This window comes from Buteo buteo, chromosome 16 (assembly GCF_964188355.1).
Source record: "Buteo buteo chromosome 16, bButBut1.hap1.1, whole genome shotgun sequence".
Lineage (NCBI taxonomy): Eukaryota > Metazoa > Chordata > Aves > Accipitriformes > Accipitridae > Buteo > Buteo buteo.
The window spans coordinates 29,099,979-29,118,231 of NC_134186.1; the positions used below are offsets into that span (position 1 = coordinate 29,099,979).

The window sequence follows — 18,253 nt, forward strand, 5'->3', positions numbered from 1 at the left end:
GGGTGTTTGCATACATTTCTCGTCTTTATACTCCCTGTGTGTGCAGTCTCTAGGGCAGTTAAAAACCACTCTTCTAGGTCCTGTGCACTGGCCAGAAATACATATGGAAATGGCATGAATGTACACGAGGCTCTAGTGAAAGGTGCGTTTGTGCAGCTGGGGAGCCCTTGACGGGGCAGGTGCCAGCTCTGCTCCTCCAATATAACCTGCGAGAGGGGACCTGGGGAGAGTTATGACAGGGAAACCCAAGGGAGGAGCAGCACGGAAAAGCCAAAGCCAGGACAAAGATGCTATTTGGTTGAAGTAGCCAACAAAAGAGAGTTTGCTGTTTTTCTTCACAGTACTAGCTCACTGAGACCCGAGTTGTCCCCACCTAACCGTAGATCTTTCACTGAGATGCTTAAATGAGGAGCATGTACACTAACTAACCTGCCTTCAGCTGCTGCTACAGAGCAGTAAGGTCTGAACTGTCCCTTGAAGTGCTTCTTTGTCTCCATCGTTCAGGGAAAAGCCCAAGGCTCCATAACTATTAACATTATTGTCTCTGTTAGATAGTAATGTCTGTGTAACATCCTGGTAACATACTTTGATTTAGAAATACCAATCATTTTCACATTGGATAATTATTTATGGACCAAGGGATCATTGACTTATCTGCTTGGCATGGATTACAGTGGTTTGGTTTTCTTCACAAATGTAGGCTTATATGAATGTGAGTCTGATTATTAAATGATGATAAGGAATTACTTATCCAGGGTTAGACTAGAAGTGCAATGGGGATGCTGCGTGATTGGGAAGCATTTCATGAGCCTGAATGCCTTTTTACATCCAGCGTGATTTATTGTGCAATGTATGGTTGAAGGAGAGAGGAGGTGGAATTGCTGGAATTTGTGCTCTGTAAGCCTGGACAAACTCCATCCCTCAGTTCTCTAACAAGGAGTGCTGTTCTGCCTGCAGGACTAGGACCAGCACGGTCCAGATATGGCCCTCAGCCCAAATTTAAAGACAGCTATACTTGCTGGGCGAGTGCTACAAAAACTGTCAGATCTCCAGGGGTACCTTCATCTGGATCTGGGATTTTTGCTTTCCTTTGCGTTTCTTTTTTTTTTTGCTAGCAGTATTCCAGGAAGACACTTCCTGACAAGCAGATTTACAGAAACAACGTATTTGAAGCAAATACTACAAGAAAAAAAAATATAGTAAGCAACTTCGGAGTTTGTGACCCTGAGAATTAATTGTAAACAACTGTTCTGTGGAAGGGAGTGGTACGTGCGCTCTGTCCCATCCAACCAACCAGCCCCACTTGAATGCTGATAAACAAACACTAGAAGCTAAGGGCTCCACCAGAAAGTATGTTCTCTATCACTGTAACCAGCTCACATACAACTCAAAGACAGGAAAAAGATGGCAAGCTCATGAAATTAATTGCCTACCATAAATTTCCTCCTGGTTCTCTATGTCACTGACTTCATCTTACCTGTCTTTTGATCCCAACTCATTGTTTCTTTCTCCCTTCCTTCCTTCCATCTTGCTTGCTTGCTGGGACACTTGAGATGTCCCTGTCTCCTCCCTCTGTGCAAGCTTGCTGGCAGCTTCAGCATCTGCTCATTTTGTGTCTCCACTAGGATCTGTGATGACAGTGACATACACCAACCGCGTAGCTGACGCCCGCCTAGGCACCTTCTCACAGCTCCTGCTCCAATGGAAAGGAAGTATCTACAAACTTCTCTACTCCGAGTTCCTTATTTTCATCTCTCTCTACTTCACCATCAGTCTTGTCTACAGGTAAGCGTCCTTACACTCCGACACTAACACAGCCCCTCACTCTCAGCCTGTCCTGGAGCAGGACAACTGAGCGACGAAGTATTGGGACAGTGGTCCTGGTGAAGAGGAGCTGGCCAGCCACTCACCAGCCACAGGAGGAAAAGAACTGCTCCAGTATGGCTTAGCTGCTGAAAAATGTCCTTTTTCTGTCCTGAGAAGGAACAGAGTTTCTCTTCCCTGAGATGAAGAGTTGCATTTGATGATTATCGATAGAAGAATAGTGTGTAGATCAGTGGAGACCAAGGCTGAACTAATACTGCAGATGTCTCACAGTGGGGAGCTTTAGGAGGGAGTTTCCCTTCTTACACAACAGGCAATATCTTGGGTACATTTTTGAGAGCAGACATCAGCTCTGGGACCACAGATCTGGGATAAGGCAGCTGTATTCTGTGGCTGGTCTGGTTTTGGTGAGCAAAGACAGGGAGCTCCCCTAGCTGGTTCAATCACAGATGCAGCATGGAGGTAGGAAAGCAGCTCTAAGAGACAGGAACCATGGAGGTAGGACAGCAGCTCTAAGAAAGAGGCAGGGACTCACCTAAGAGCAGAGCTTGGACTGACATTTTGCAGGATATTAAGTGGTGCACATCCAAGCTCGTGTCAAACCTTTGATACCACATAGCACTCTCCTGAGTGAGAAAAATAGAGGCAGTCCCTGACATCAGACTGCATCACTTACCACATGCTCTCTGCCAATGAGCACTTCCAGCTGCTTTGGACTGGTCAGCAGGGTATTTTGGGGAGGTGGGCTGATGTCCCAGGCACACGAGGGCTGTTCACTCGCATCATCCCCAGACTGATGGCGTGGCAATGTCGTGACTACCCATCCTTGGCTTCCCTTGCCAGACTCCTATCCCAGCAGGCCCAACAAGGCACCGAGTCTTCTTTGAGGCTGATGCTTCTCTTTCTCCCTTTCAGGCTGATCCTGAGTGAGAGCCAAAGGCTGATGTTTGAGAAGCTGGCGCTCTACTGCAACAGCTATGCTGAGCTAATCCCCGTGTCCTTTGTGCTGGGTAAGGAGCTCTGTTTGGGAACACACAGGGAGGGGAAGGGGAGAGCATTTCTTCTCCCTGGTTTGATGTAGCTCTGCAGGCAGGCAAGATTCACTGAGCAGATCCCTGCTTTTGCCTTTGTAAAACTCCTCAAGCAGAATACATCATGCCATGCTGCAGCTGTGAGGTATGCCCCCAGCACACAGCTTGCACTGGCCAGATGTACTAGCATGTTCTGTGTTCTGCCCAGGAGGGCAGGGACAAAGTAACACCAAATAAACTGTGAAACCCAGACCCTGACTTCAGCATGGAGATCTGAATTGCCCTCCAGGCATGGTTGCACCCATTCCTGTATGCGCAGTACCAGAATTCCTACATATAAGCATTTACATCTCCCACTTCTTTAGGACAGCTAATTTGCTCGGCTCACCTCTAGGTTTCTACGTGGCTCTGGTGGTGTCCCGCTGGTGGGCTCAGTATGAGAGCATCCCATGGCCTGACCGGATCATGAACTTGGTCTCCTGCAACGTAGATGGGGAGGACGAATACGGGCGGCTCCTGCGTCGCACCCTCATGCGCTACAGCAACCTGTGCAGCGTGCTGATCTTGCGCTCAGTCAGCACTGCTGTCTACAAGCGCTTCCCCAGCATGGAGCACGTCGTGAGGGCAGGTCAGTACTGGTACTGCCTTCTGCACAGCTCTGGCACCAAGCAGGCAGCAGCACCTGCCTGCTGGTTTTGGGGCAAAGAGGCTTGGAAAGGGCCACATGCCCTCCAGACTGGAGATGGGGTAGTGCTGCGATGGGCTCAGCTGATGTCTGCAGCGGGTGCTAAGCATCTGCTCGTGCCCTAGCTCTGCTCTTCTGAAATAATCAACTGTTTATATTTCCCCAGTGCACAGCGTGCTTGTTCCTACTAGTGGCTGGAAGGCTCGTTTGAAAGATGAAGGATCTCTGCCCGAATTTTTTACATAAGGAGAGTGTTGAGATCCGGTTTGTGAATGCAGATATGCTGCAGGCCACAGGGCAGCCCTGGCTGATCAGATTAGGGTAATTGTGGTGCAGTGACTTCACTGGGAGCTGCTTGCCCTGTACTGAAAGTGTGCGTGGGAAGAGAAGAGCTCTCTGTAGTAAATAGTGCTAATATAGTAAATATCCGGTGCATAGATCTATAACAGAGCACGAGCAGACCCCTGCCAAGTGGTCATGTTTGTCCTCCCTCAGGGCAACAGTTTTCCACTGGGCAGGTGGGAATTGGAGCCTCAGACCTCCAACCTTAACTGCTGGGCACCCTGAATCCTGTCTGAAGATGCTCCTCAAGGTACAACATTTCCCAGTCTGCCCAAAGGGAGATGTCTGCACCTGCCCTAGTCAGCTGGGTTCCCTTTGCAATCCAGAGAGAGAAACAGGCACTTCTAGGACACAAGTTATCCCATTCTCAACAAATGTCTATGTATTCCAGGCAATTGCACCCTCAGCAGTACTTTTTCTCCCTGCTGACTGTGATCTGGTCAGATATGCTGCAGACATCCAAAGTGAAATGAGAAAAGCCTGCCTTTCACACTTCCATAACTCACTGTTTTAACAAGACTACTTGTCCTTCTATGCGTCTCCCAAAGGCTGAGTGCCTGCGTCTTTCCTGTGATTTTTAAGGAGAGCTAGGGTGACCACCTGAGATTTACATGTTTTCACTCCAGACCAGATCAATTCTTTCTGCCCTGTACGGCCATCCCTCTCCCATCTACTCTTTTTCACCCAGGCCTCATGACACCAGAAGAGCACAAGAAGTTTGAGAGCTTGAATTCCCCCCACAACAAGTTTTGGATCCCATGTGTGTGGTTCTCCAATCTGGCCGTGAAGGCAAGGAACGAGGGGAGGATCCGGGATAGCGTGCTGCTCCAAGGCATCCTGAATGTGAGTGACAAAGACAATAGGCAACTGCTTGAGATCCTCATCCAGTCCTCTAGGTGGAACTACAGGGATTTCCAGAGTCAGGCAAGGAACAGGAATGGTGAGGTAGGACAGTCAGCCAAGCCCATCACTGGGGATATTACATTAACTTTGATAGGAAATGCTCCCACTGCCACTCTCCAGCTTGTGACAGAACAGAGGTTTTTCACGGCCTGCTGACATGGTAGCAATGTCAGGTATATTAGAGGTGAGGGGAATGTGACATCTTTCTCAAATGTGGGACTGTGAGGAACCATGGGACTCACATCTAGGTGCGGTAATGGGAGACACCCACGTAGCAGGTCCTTGATCAGCTTTCCTCCAGCCTTCACACACTCCAGAGCAGCCAACGACAGTGGCCAGTGGAGGTCTCTAGGTTACAGATGAAAAGCCACAAGGAAGCACAAGGAAGCATGTATCTGAAAGAGACGGGGAGAGGTCAAAAGCATCCCCAACAACGAAAGTCCCTGTAGAAAACTTCACTATTGAAAACTCTTAGATAGTCCTGGGAAGCAGGCCATGCTCCACATGCAAGACCTGGCAATGATCCCTGCCCAGCTGCAGAGAAAAAAGGTCCAGAGCAGCTCATCATTCCTGGTATTCATATGCAGAGAAAGTCACATTGTCTCTGTTGCCTGGAATGAGATTCATCTGCCCAGAGAGAAAGATCTCCCCCTGGGCTATTTATCTAGACTCACTATATAGTCAGGAGAGAGAAATGGATGCTCCTGAGACATTCTTTGCCTAACCTGTTGGCTGCTCATTTTGTGAGGAGAGAAACTGCTATGAAGTGAGCTAGCTAGGAAGGGATCTTGGGCTCAGACAGAGACACCCAGGCAGCAAGGGGCTCCTCCAGGGCAAGCGTGAGACCCTGCTGGTGGTCCACTGGGGTAGGGCTGGGCACCAAAGGAACAGGAGTCCTTGCTGAGCCCCCCCCTTCCAGAGGAGGTGTGAGCAGGAGGGAATGGGCTGGAGCAACGAAGGCCGATGGGGCCGGAGAGGCTCAGCGTCCCCAGCAAGGAGATGCAAAGTTGCGCTGACAGGCCGTTCCTTTTCCCCACGGCAGGAGCTCAACACCTTGCGCAGCCAGTGCGGGCGACTTTATGGGTATGACTGGATCAGCATCCCCCTGGTCTACACTCAGGTGAGAAGGGATCCCCCCCACCTATTGCTCCGCTGCCTGCCTGAGCACGCTGCCCCATGCTACAAGGGGCACCCCCATTTATACCCACACCTGACCCACACACGGACCACGCTGACGCAAGATACACTCGGACCCCTCATCCCCACCTACACGCATCAGGTCTCTCCCACACGTAGCTCAGCAGCGCACACCCAGCCTTATTTCCCTCACTCGGACACAGCCACCTCTACAGAAACACCCACTGTCCAGGGGTAAGTAACCACGATGTGTGCCACACGGGTGCACGGAAAACACAAGATACACACAGACCCACTCCCTGCACCACCTTGCAGGGAGCACCTCCCTGAAACAGTTCCTTCCTACTCAGCAGAGTTGAGATCTGTCTGCCAGCAAAGCTGCTCCAGCAGGCAGGGCAGCTCTGATGGAGTTGTTCCATGTGTGTGAGAGAGCTGTGTGCGCGGACTCAGCTGCTTAATAGCTCTCTTGATGCAAACCCAGACAGACACCTCGGCACCAACTTGCTCCTTTGTCTCATACAATCCAGCTGCTCAGATAACACTAATGCACTCCGCCGTGAAACGGGAACTGCTTCCGTTCATGCAGCCCTGAAGGTTAATGGGAAACACGTTGGGGAACTATATTCCTGTACAGACCAGTGTCCTGCACTCTAGGAACAAAAGCAGCATCATAGCATGTCTTTGCCCCCTCTGCAGTACACAACCCACTTTTACATAGGTGCCCATCCACAATGCAAAAAATCTGTCATTCCAGGCACTCTCTATCCTGCCCATCATGAAACAGCCCTGCACTGTTCACTGCAAGGAACTGCACGACTGTCTCAAGAGTCCTGTGATGCTGGGTGTTTTTTTTTAAACCCCTTGCTTGTTGCGTCAAGAGGCCGCGCAAGAGTCTCAGCTGCTTTTAATTTGAAAAGGGGAAGTTTCCAGTCCCGTGATTACAGAGAAAAGCACAAAGCTCATTGTAGCCTGAAATCCGGGCAAGCAAGCAGGCAAACATAAAAAAGCCCCAGCATGAAGACCAGGAAGGAAAGAGCTAGTTCAGAGCTGGCAGCACTGCCAGGGCTTCCCTCCCTGACTTGGAAGCAGGCTGCCAGCATGGACTGAGCCGTGAGGGGCTCGAGACAGCTTTCAGGAGAGGCAAGGACAAGAATGAAAAAAGCTTACAGCACCCCTTACTTTGGCAGCAGAACCACCATGCAGCCATGTGTCAGTTGTTTAAGCTCTTCCCATCCAGGATGTCATGTGCTTTCTTCTGCCACTATCCTTCTGTGACGCCTACACGGATATCATTCCAGCAATAGCGTGGAATGAAATACAGTATATGTAAGGGCAAAGGGCATATTTAAAGCTTTCTGCAGTGGAAATGCATCTTCCTGCAAAAGCCTGTCATAACTGAATCCAAGGCTTTCAAGAGGTTACAGAGCCAGTAGCTCTGCAGCAGCTTGCCACTCTTTGGAGTTGTGTGGGATAGAACTGAAGAGAGATGCTGGGAAAGCAAGCTGGGGACTCAAACTCCTCTGGTGTGTCCTCTGGCATCTTTCCCAGGTGGTGACCGTGGCTGTTTACAGCTTCTTCCTGGCCTGTCTGATCGGGCGGCAGTTCCTGGATCCAGAAAAAGCATATCCTGGCCATGAACTAGATCTCTTCGTGCCTGTCTTTACCTTTTTGCAGTTCTTCTTCTATGCTGGCTGGTTAAAGGTAAGTCCAAGAAAATACGTCTGGAGCTGGAATCTGACCCAGCTATGGGTTTTTCCCAGTGTGTGCTCACCAGGGACCCAGCTGTGTTCCCTGGCCTATGGGCGACATGCCAGGGACTGGCAGACAAACGGGAAGCCAACAGGGGCTGAGAGTATTGCCAAGACCTTCTCGGTTTCTGAGTATCTCACCCTGGGATCAGCTCCAGCTTTCCTAAGCTTTGGTCCTGACTAGTTTGGGGAAAAAGGGAGGCAGTAGGCTATACTTTACCTGCAGGGGTGGTCTGCAGCTGCAGGAGGGCTGTGTGAGCAAGGGGCAGTTATCTGTGTGTACCAATGTCTCCCAGCCACTGGCAAGCCTCCATTTTTAACCCACCCCTTTCTGGGAGGAACGGCATCGCTCCGAATTCAGGGGACGCCACTCTTGACTCTGCCGCACAGGTCTTCTCCCTGCAGGGAAAGGGGCAGGTACGACCATGATGACCTTTGCTATGCGCTCTCCACATGCAGGTGGCCGAGCAACTCATCAACCCTTTTGGGGAGGACGATGATGACTTTGAAACCAACTGGCTCATCGACAGGAACCTGCAGGTAAAGTGAAGGCAGGATCCTCCAGACGAGCCTGACCTGCAGAGGAACAGTGAGGCAGGACTGCACCCGAGGGTTTAGCAAGCCCCATCAGCGCAGTCACAAAGTTCTCCTGCGACCCCTCTGCTGCCTACCTGCCGTGCCTGCAATGGAGCGGAGAAGCAGTCCCTAGTGCCCTTGTGCTTTCCTGAGGCATCGGTGGCTGCACGTTAAGAAGGGGCCCAGGATCTCCAGAGGGAGATGGCTCGGAGAGCAGGAGGAGAGCATAAGGCCTCCCAAGAAATACGAGGGGGAAGGGGGCCAGCTCAGTGTTCCCCCTCAGCAGCCAAGGAGGCACCCCAGGCTCCGGGAAGAATGTGGGGGCAAGACCTGTGCTGGGAAGACCCCCCCCACCCCAGGGAAGACAGGGCTTTTGGTGTATCTTTGTACACAGAGACCGACTGCAGCTTTAGTCCATGCGCTGGCACACACGATGGATCCAGACTGTTCATTTCACACCCTTGCTACCTTTGAATGACACATCATTCTTGCCTCTCCCTAGCTTTTCCACCCTGCGTCCGTACCTAGAACTGCCTCCTCTGCTTTCTTCCATGCAATAACTCCCCACCTTCCCTTCCTAACACGGAGCCCTTCTGTCCTAGTGAGCATATTGCTTTCCTGTCTCCTTCAGCATCACTTTCCTTCCAATTAATTAAATCTCTCCAAGTGAGAAACAACCCAAGTGGCAGAAAAGCACATAGCAGACCCAGCCACTTGGCTCGCTTCCATGCTACATTGCTTCTTCCTGCCCTGCATTCCTTTGTCCACCGATAATAGGCACAGGTAATGCTGCTCACCCCATACGACATTTCTGCTGTCCCCTGCAGGTCTCCCTTATGGCAGTGGATGAGATGCATCAGGATTTACCCATTCTGGAGAAGGACCTGTACTGGAATGAGCCTGATCCCCAGCCACCGTACACGGCAGCCACTGCCGAGTACAAGCGCCCATCGTTCCTTGGCTCAACTTTTGATATCAGGTGAGTGCAGCCACAGGGTGTCCGAACAGTCAGGTCTTGTGCAGGATATTACACTTGAGGGGTAAGAGGTAGCAGTAATCTCTTTATAGTCTGTGAAATCTTGCCCTAAGATACTTTTAGGCTTAACCAGAGACAATAGCCAACATCCTCCGCAGAAAAGGATGCTTCTGACCTCTTTCCCCTCCCCTCTACTATGAGCATCCCTATTGTGGGGGGCCTAACACATATCTAATGGCAATACAGGAAGAGAGAGGCTTGTCACTGGCAGTAGCATTCCCTGTGCTGCCAGCCTCTGCACCAGAAACCACCTCCTTTTGTGGCTGTGTAACAGCCCATTTTGCCTTTCCCCAGCATGCAGAAAGAAGAGATGGAGTTCCAGCCCTTGGAGCAAATTAAAGAGAATGAGGAGGCCAACCACTCTACACCGTTACTGGGACACCTGGGCCGCCTCCTCGGGGTCCAGTCACCGAGTTTCTCCAGATCCTCTTCCCGGATGAACCTGCTGCGCAGGCGAGGAGACCCCACATCCCCCTTCTCCCATTATACGTACCAAGACGTGGGCAAGTCTGCAAGCCCTTGCAGCATCAATCAGCCAAGGGGAGACTCCAGCTCACAGGAGCAGTGGGACAGCGAAGATGGAAAACTAAGGGAGTTTGACGCCTTCATGTCAACCCCATTTTATGAGAGACCTGGTTTCTACAGTGCTCCACAGACACCGATCAGCTCTATCCCCATGATTTTCCCTTCTAGACGCCAAGGCCGCAAGAAGCCTCCTGCACTCTCCAGCATCGCTGCATGCTCAACTTCTCTTCGGGATGTCATCGTCAACTCCTCACCTTCCAGGGTCAGCGATACGTATAAGAGCCAGAGCTCCCTTGGCTCAGGTGCAAAGGAAACATTTATTTGGCCAACAGATCGGAGCAAAGGTCCTGACTCACTGGTTGCAACAGCAGAAGAAGAAAAGAGCAACTCTAACAGTAAAAGCAGAGAAGCTACCACCACAGGAAGTCCGGGAGCTCAGTCCACAGCATCACAGAGCCCTAAATTTCCCTTCTTAGCAGAGTCCCCAGACCACGAGAAGCATGGTAGCTTCAAGAGTCTGAAGAGCTTGAAAGCTTCCCACCCACCCTGGCTAACCCTGGAGAACACTGCATCAGCCACTCCCAATTCTGAGCATTCAAGCGCCTTTCACACCCCCAGTAACAAAACCCCTGGAGGCAGTGCCTCCCTCTGCTTCTCATTCACTCCTGTAACATCTCCAGCGCTGGAGAGATCCCACATGGGGAACACGGGCCCTGATGCTCGCAGCCTAAGTTTAGAAGACGCAGCCAGCGCTCCAGACCAGCATCCAGGAGAAGTTTCCAGGAACACGAGAGAGACTGAAAATGGAAGCACCAATACTCCCCCTACAAAAGAGCCAAGAAGAGCAGAGAGTCCATCCCCCAATGACTCTGGCATCTCTCTAGCTGAAGGTGACTACGTGGGGCTGATGGAGGTGATCATGGAGACCAGTGAAAGCACATGTGAAGAGCAGATAGAGCAGTACAGCTAGAGGAGACCGAGGCATACACAGCTCTGTTGAGATACCTGCCGTATTAGTGATATTGCAGTGTCTTTACACCTGGCCACACTGGTACTCACCCAAACAGAAGGGCAGCGCAGCCAAACCACCTAGGGCTGCAACATGCAGCTAGAGCCCAGCCTAGGCTAAAGCCAGCACTAATGACACACTGCTACTGGCCCCAGGTACAGTAGCAGGCACAACTTCAGTGTTGCTGTAATAACAAAACAAAACCCCCTCTGCATTTGTAGCAAAAGAACAAGACTTTGAGGGTTGAGCATTGCAGACACCTAACAGCAGAGCAATAGCTCAGCAGGTAGCAGCCTCAAGAGCCTGGAGCGCAGGCACAGCCCAAACCAGAAGAGATATATAGTTAATCAGGATACCTCCCCCCTCCTCATCACAGCAAGAATCAAAACTTGAGCTTCCCGTTCACATTTGTCACAAGACCCATCACTCAGGCAGGACTTGCACTACTGACAAGATACTCCAGGGAAAGTAAGGGACTGAAGCAAGTCACATCATCTGTGATGCAGACCCACAGTGCTTCTTGGAAGTCAGGTCTAGCTGGTGTTTTCCAGTACTGGAAAAGTAATGGGATAAGGCAGGGCAAGTGCCCACTAGAACAGGTGGCTGCAGCCAACGTATTTGCCCAGCACATTGCTTCCTTCTGAAGTTCCACTCACATCTGCCACTGATTTGACAGTGCTCAGAGTAGCAGCCATCTGGATGTTAGCAGACACCATACAGCTATGAGTTTTTACTGTCTTCCCTAAGAAAATAAAAGCAAGGCTTAAGTCCAGGACCACCTGTTTTGTTTCCTCATTTTAGTTTCCATGCAATGATAGGAAACCATGTGAGTTTTCCTACTTCTGTCTTTAGAAACAGCTGCAAATCTCCCATATCACAGGGGGCACGTGACAAATTTACTCTACTTCCCATATCCCTTCCAATGCCTTCACAACAGCTGCCTACCCTCTCTGCCTTCCAAATACAGCTGCTAGACCTAGGCAGATGTCACCACCACCCGCTGCAACACCCAACAGTGTCCTTGAGGCAGTTCCAGCAGCACTGCTGTTTCAGTCCAGCCTGATTACAGTACACAGCTCTAAAGTCTTGATTCACAGTACACTTTCTCCGCACACAAGTGTAGTGCCATTTGTTAGACAGGCATGATGCCTAGTGAGGTACTAGCCCTCCTCCCCCTTCAGTACCCTCATCTAAATTCACAGGGATCAATTCAGGAAGCCCAAACACTCAAGCCTTCCTTTCCTTGCACATTCATTACAGCAACAGCTTCGGTGGCAGTGGCATTTAAAACACCACTTTAGTCACTGAGCAATTCCTGCAGAGGATCTCACCGGACTGAGGGACAAAAAAAAGCAAGTAAAACCTGATCCCTCTATGATCCCTCTAATATATTCGTTCATCCATGGCCAACTTAAGACAACTGTCACAACAATGATTATGGAGCACAATCCTGCAAGTACAGGCCTCTCGCTCCTGAGAGAAACATAAAAAGCCAACTTGAACCAAGTCACTTTATTGGATGGAGGGCAATACACAAAACACAAGAGAAAAGAAGGGTGATATTTGGTACAGAGTATGAGAACTGTTTATCTAGATAGCTGAAGATGCATGCATGGCTGGACAGTAAAGTAGGAGTCCCACTGAAACCCACAGGGTGGCTCGCGGCAAGACTTCAGCTCTCATTGTCACTGTCCCCTAGGGTGTGCTTGTCAAAGAGGTACTCTGCCATGCCATATTTTGGTGCCCCCATCTTCCGCAGGTTGGTCACATGGTCACCCAGCTCTTTGATGGATTTCACCTGTTCATCCAGGTAGTGAGTCTCAATGAAGTCACACAACTGAAAGGGAGACAAAAGAGTTTAAATTTAGGCCTGAGGACAGCTTACCCTGCTGAAGCAGCATCTGAAATCCTAACCGCCTCTCTAAGGAAAGGAAAAGATAAGGAACAACAGTTTTAAAGCTGCAGAAGATACCCAAGAGGAAGAAGCCTTTAGTTTTGCCTCAACAATGCCAGAAAAAGACCAAAGTGAGGCAGGCTCATCTAGGCACACTTGCTCCAGAACCCCACAGTACAATGTCAACTCGAAGTCCCCTCTCTTCCTCACTACGAGAAGCAACAGGAAAGTTTCTGAACCTATTCAGAAGCCCCCACTGCACAGCACTTGAATTCATGACCGTGAGGACTTAAGTCTCTAGAATGGTCCAGCTATGTTTTTTTTAAAAAAGTCCCTCCAACTTATGCAAGACACTTCCAAGAGTATTTTGATTCAGACACATGCTAATCTCTTCCTGATACTAAGAAGTTTCAGTCCAGCCTTGCCAATAACTTCCATCTGTGAAAAAACCTGTATTTTCAGACACTGTATTCTGAAGTGTCAGGGCTTTTAATAGTCAGAAGTGACTCCAAAATCTTATGACAAAGGCCTTACAGGCATCCATTGGTTTAAAGTTAGAACTTATCCCCCACAGGAACAAGTATTCTCCATAGAGCTCAATACATTTCTTCTTTTCAAAATGCTGTTCACAGGAGCGCTCTCTGTTCCCAAGAGCAACAGAAGGGTTTGAACAAAGCAACACACCCACTGTCCTGTAAGGCAGGCCTCAGCCACCCTAACGCACTGCAACTGGTTCTCCTGGAAAAAGATGGCAATAATCCTACCAAACAGCTAAGGTACAGGCTGACACCTGGGCCTTTCCCTTTGGAAAGGCTGCACCACTAGTTCACACCCTTTCTTTACCTTTAGGAATGGCAGAGAGACACAACTCACCCCTAAACCCACACAACTAGACACATACAAGCCCCCTCATATTGCACAGCTACATTCTCAGCTTCAGTATCCACTTACATGTGGGTCATTCTTTTCAGTTGCCAATTTGTGCAGTTCTAACAGTGACTGGTTCACATTCTTCTCCAGGTGCAGGGCACACTCCATTGCAGTCAGTCCATTCTCCCAGTCATCACGATCTGGCTTCTAGAAGGGGAAAGCACATAACCATATTTTCTGTAAGTACCCACAGACCATTAGGGAGCAAAGTCTTTTATGCATGCTCCAAGTCCCAGACCTGTCCCTATTCCATAGGTTCTCCTCATGGCATGTTCTCTGAGGTCTTGTAGGCAAAACAGTAACAGAGCTACTGTCTTCCTCCTCCCATGATAACCTCATCACTTAAACATCTGCCTATGTAAGTAGGCACTGGGCACAATTTCAGAAATGAAGCAGTAAGAAGGCACCAGTACAAGCCAGTCTAGTCTTCAGCTCAGACGGCCTACTATAGAGTCTGGAGTTTACAAGTACTCAGACTTACTAGTAAGCAAGGGAATTCTTCTCAGATGCCCATCACTTACTTTGCTGTTTTCCCCACGAAGAGAATTAAACTGGCCCTACGACATTGCTTACTTTCTGCTGTTCTGAATAATCTAATTAAAGTAGCTTCAAGAAAACAGTGCTATGAAATCTTGTAGTGAGCCATAATAAGCAATTGGAAACTTGAGATTTCATATTGCCATGGCAAGCGAGCCAAGAGTTCTCTACAAAACAGTTAGAGAGAACACACTTGCCATTAAATTTAAGGTAGATGAACCTGTTGTGTTTTAGTTACTCACAAACCACCCAGGGCTAGGCATCCTCTTCTTACACTGGAAGTACTTTCTATTAGTCAATCAGCACAAATTATCAAATTACTATGCATCTCTAGATTTTGGGCGGAGTGCCATGCACACATCACAGCAATGCAGTATGCCTATCTATTGTCAGATGCTGCTCCTTCTGAGAGAGGATGCACGGCGAAATTCATCCCTTTCCAGCTTGGAGGCAGACCACAAGTCTAGTTCTGCATTAGACAGGACAACCCACAGCTCCACTCCTCACCTTGATGTCCTGCAAGAAGATGCGTCCACCCCTCTGATTCTGTAGCTTCATCAGTTTCTCAGCATGCTCACGTTCCTCATGGGACTGATGCAGGAAGTACTTGGCAAAGTTTTTCAGAGCCACATCATCGCGGTCAAAGTAGTAGGACTGAAAAATAAGAATTCATATGCTCAAAACCCCAAGCCTCACTCCAGCAGCCACACAAAGCCAAGCCCGTACCGTGACTTCAGATATGTCTCCTATCAGCCCTTCTTCAAGATGGCTGGAGTCCAAGCAAAGAGTAGCAGTAGCACTGACAACGGCAAGGCAGTGCGGCAAAACTCTCCCCTTAGTAGCAAGTTAGATTTTCCTGACTAGGATTAAATTTTAACCTGTATCCCTACAATGAACACCAGGGACACTAATAAGTGGTATTTGTGGTTCAGTTCTGAAGATACAAAAAAACCCCACACCCCACAAACATACCTGTTCTTCTGAGCACCATTCAAATGCCTTAAACACAACTGACTTGAAAAGCCTTTTTCAAGAAGTCTTCCCTGCTCCCTTTGTTTGCCTGAGTTTGTTTACAACGATCACAAGTCAAGGTTCTAACTTGCAGTACCAGTTAAGGGTGGCCAAGAACTTCAAGGTACTTCTGCAGTAAAGCTCCCATGCTTCCCTAGGCTTATCAGGGATTAGACTGAGAAGTACACCTCCCACTTTTGGAAAAAAAACCAACCAAAAAAACCCCCCAAAATTAGTATCACATTTAAAAAAACAAAAGATAAACTGAACTAAAATACATATTCAGCAGCAAACACAAGACCATCTTTTCTGAAAGCCAAAAAAACTGTAACAGCAGTTAAAAGCCATCACACAGCTTGTTTGTTCTTTGGTCAGAGCCACTAGACAGGATTCAATGGGAAGCTTTGTATCAACTGCCAGTTATTTACCAGAAAAACTACTACAGAATTCTCTGCTCTTAAACCAGCAGCTTGGAGGTTCAAGGCTAGACACTGGTGCTTGTGTATCACTATCATCCACCAACATAATTACATTTAACTCATAGGTGAGGTTCAGACCATCATAGTAACACAGAAGCAAGCTGTACAGTTCTACACCTACATGCCACAACACACTACAGGGTCACTAGAACGTCTCGAGTTACCTGCACGTCCAAAGCACCAAGATTCCCGCACAGAGGTCAGAGCTGCTGTTTGGACCAAAGTTATTCATCTCAGCTATGGCTAAAATGGGAGTCTCATGCCAAGCAAGACATGTTAAGCACAGTGCCAAGAAGCCACGGATTCCTACCGGTTCGCTTCACCAGCTATGAACGAAAAACCTTGCCTCAGAGACAAGAACCTCTGTGGGCAAGGTGCCAACCGCTTGGTTAGTCAACTCCTGTTATCCAGCCCAGCCCCAAGGGCAGAGCCGCTTTGGAAGCTGCTGAGCTGTGCTGATAACGAGTGCGCCAAGGGCAACAGATAGAGAGCGGTTAACGTGTAACCGAAGTTCGCCACCGAGATAAATAAAAGGCCTCACCTACAGAAAACAAGCGGCCGCCCCACCCCCAGGGGATGGCCGAGAACGGCCCAGAGAAGGAGGAGGAGGAGGAGGAGGAGGAGGAGGAGGAGGAGGAGAGCGGCTGCGCCCGCAGGCACCGCCCGGCACTCGGGTCCCCCCCCACCTCCCCACAAGCCGGTCACGGAGCTCGGCCGGAGTGCGTGGGGAGCCCAGGCCGGTCCCTCGAACCGGAGACGGAGCAGCGCCAACGAACTCCCCTTTCCGTGGGGAGCGCACCCGGGACCGGCAGCCCCCGCAGCCCCCGCTACGCCCTTAATCCCTTGCGAGAACCTTCCCTCATCCCACCGTCCCCCCGCCTCAGGCAGGCCTCACACAGAAGCTCCCCCACCCCGAACACAACCGTTCCCGGGTGGGCCCGAAGCCCCCCCCAGCAGGCCCCACACCTCTCCCCTCCCTTTATTCCCACAGCGGACAAGCCCCTGAGCGGACCCCCCCCCCCCCCCACTCACCATGCTGAGGTACACGTAGGAGGCGTAGAGCTCCAGGTTGATCTGGCGGTTGATGGCGGCTTCGCAATCCTGGTGGTAGTTCTGGCGCACCTGGGAAGGGGGGGCTGCCATGGCGCTGCCTTAAGGGGCGAATCGGCGGGTACGACGGCGGGGGGGGATGCTAGTAGTAGTGGTGGTGGGGTGGCGGGCCCGAGCGCGGCCGGTTCCGTCCAAGCACTGTTGACGCAGGAACCCGCTCCGCTCAGCCTCGCCGACGCGCTCTAACCGAGAGGCCGCTCCGCGGCCGCCATTTTATAGTGCCGCAGCGTCACCGCGCGCCGCCCCGCCCACCTCCCCCTCCCGCACCAAAGCTGAGGGGGCGGAGCTTGCCGCCGCCCTTCTGCTAGCCCAGCGTGACTCAGCACCCCAACACCCCCCGCCCCCTTGTGGGCGGGGCCCGCGCGTGTCTCCGCCCCCTTCCCCACACCCGCGCTCTGGCTGCGGCTTCCACTATGGCCGCCGGTCAGCGCTGCCTTTGGGGGGGACACACCGACACTTCCACCCCAAAACCGCCTCCAGGTTTAGCCGACCCCCCCGTCCCAGCCTAAATCTGGAGGCCGGGGGTGTCTCTCCGCCAGAGCGTGGGGCTCCCGACCCCACAGGGAGGGAACAGGCCTGGGGTGGAGGCCCAGAGAGCGAAGCACCTCGTGGCCCTGCGGGCAGCGAGATGTGTTCGTTCAACGAAAAACTGCGTAGAGCTTTTAAACCCTAACAGTAAACATTCTTGCTGCTTAATTAATACAGCGTTGGGAAGGAAGGAATTCACACCATGGTGGATGGGATTTTTTCTTGTTTCACTTACTATAAAAGTGGTAATTGGGACTGGAAACCAGTATAAAAAGGGTTTTTTTCACATTTCACTTACTATGAAAGTGGTAATTGGGACTGGAAACCAGTATAAAAGCTTGGCTGGTTGTCAATGGCAGCTGCCAGCTCCAGCTTGCCACTCCAGTAAAGCCGTGGGTGACTCGGTGGTGAGACCCAGTGGGTTTTCAGACTTATTTCTTTCAGTGACCTGGCCCTCCTTTGGATTCTGCCTCAAAAATGCTCCTAAGAAATGCAAGAAGCAATTAAATAAAGGGCAAAATCCTTGTTTAGCCTGATGAGCCAACCAAGCACAAACAGACAAACACAGCTGAACAGTACCATCGCTCTTCAAAGTTGCTCCAAGTTATTAACAGGCACCTGCAGTGATGGCTCTTGGTATTTACTAATGATGTGGGGAAGGAAGCACGCTGGATGTTAGCACCAGTGGTGACTAAAGGCATCGTACACAAGAGAGCTGGTGAGAAACTAACGTTTCGTGCCCTCAGATGTTCGATTTGCTTGATGGTGAGGTTTAGGATAGGAGCCTATAGTCAGGTCAAATGTAATGCCAAATAAAGTGATGGAGAAATCAAAGGTCAAACGGAAAAAACTGAGCCTTCTGATAATGAGATGATTATTTCAGCTGCTTTTAATACCACCATAGTCATTCAGATTGTGCAGTCATTTATTTTCCATAAACATTGGATT

At 50.2% G+C, this 18,253-nt stretch overlaps 3 protein-coding genes across 6 annotated transcripts in view; 1 reads left to right on the plus strand and 2 right to left on the minus strand.

The window, feature by feature from the left end:
• RAB3IL1 (RAB3A interacting protein like 1) overlaps nt 1-2,591 on the minus strand; it is a 31,607-nt gene extending 29,016 nt beyond the window's left edge. Inside the window, exon 1 of one of the 3 annotated variants that reach the window (XM_075048328.1) lies at nt 2,501-2,591. Coding sequence is in view for 1 of the 3 variants with exons in the window: in XM_075048333.1 (XP_074904434.1) it covers nt 2,501-2,505 (5 nt within the window). In the remaining 2 variants the exon portion in view is untranslated. The remainder of the gene's footprint in view (nt 1-2,500) is intronic. The other 2 variants (XM_075048333.1, XM_075048331.1) reach the window with 2 other exon arrangements.
• Nucleotides 1,634-11,573, plus strand: LOC142040423 (bestrophin-1-like). Of its 2 annotated transcripts, XM_075048334.1 has the most exons (9): nt 1,634-1,785; nt 2,740-2,834; nt 3,250-3,483; nt 4,571-4,725; nt 5,828-5,905; nt 7,471-7,623; nt 8,130-8,210; nt 9,074-9,225; nt 9,577-11,573. In XM_075048334.1, exons 1-9 carry the CDS (start codon nt 1,634-1,636, stop codon nt 10,775-10,777), a joined length of 2,301 nt encoding a protein of 766 aa, XP_074904435.1. In that variant the 3' UTR covers nt 10,778-11,573. The 2 variants fall into 2 exon arrangements, with proteins under 2 accessions (XP_074904435.1, XP_074904436.1); XM_075048335.1 differs by lacking the exon at nt 1,634-1,785 and having other exon boundaries at nt 2,504-2,834.
• Nucleotides 11,574-12,313: 740 nt separating this feature from the next.
• On the minus strand, nt 12,314-16,972 carry LOC142040424 (ferritin heavy chain). Its single transcript, XM_075048336.1, has 4 exons — nt 16,700-16,972; nt 14,685-14,831; nt 13,662-13,787; nt 12,314-12,653 (listed from the first exon to the last, which is right to left on the minus strand). Exons 1-4 carry the CDS (start codon nt 16,808-16,810, stop codon nt 12,489-12,491), a joined length of 549 nt encoding a protein of 182 aa, XP_074904437.1. The 5' UTR covers nt 16,811-16,972; the 3' UTR covers nt 12,314-12,488.
• Nucleotides 16,973-18,253: the final 1,281 nt, after the last annotated feature.

What these genes read in the sequence shown, in the direction of transcription:
- LOC142040423 (XM_075048335.1), top strand. Translation starts at nt 2,504, where the DNA reads ATGCTCTCTGCCAATGAGCACTTCCAGCTGCTTTGGACTGGTCAGCAG. An exon ending in TCCCCCTGGTCTACACTCAG is followed by an intron (nt 5,906 to 7,470) that starts GTGAGAAGGGAT and finishes CATCTTTCCCAG; the next exon opens with GTGGTGACCGTGGCTGTTTA. An exon ending in TCTATGCTGGCTGGTTAAAG is followed by an intron (nt 7,624 to 8,129) that starts GTAAGTCCAAGA and finishes CTCCACATGCAG; the next exon opens with GTGGCCGAGCAACTCATCAA.
- LOC142040424 (XM_075048336.1), bottom strand. Translation starts at nt 16,810, where the DNA reads ATGGCAGCCCCCCCTTCCCAGGTGCGCCAGAACTACCACCAGGATTGC. An exon ending in CCTACGTGTACCTCAGCATG is followed by an intron (nt 14,832 to 16,699) that starts GTGAGTGGGGGG and finishes CTTATTTTTCAG; the next exon opens with TCCTACTACTTTGACCGCGA. An exon ending in TCTTCTTGCAGGACATCAAG is followed by an intron (nt 13,788 to 14,684) that starts GTGAGGAGTGGA and finishes TTCCCCTTCTAG; the next exon opens with AAGCCAGATCGTGATGACTG.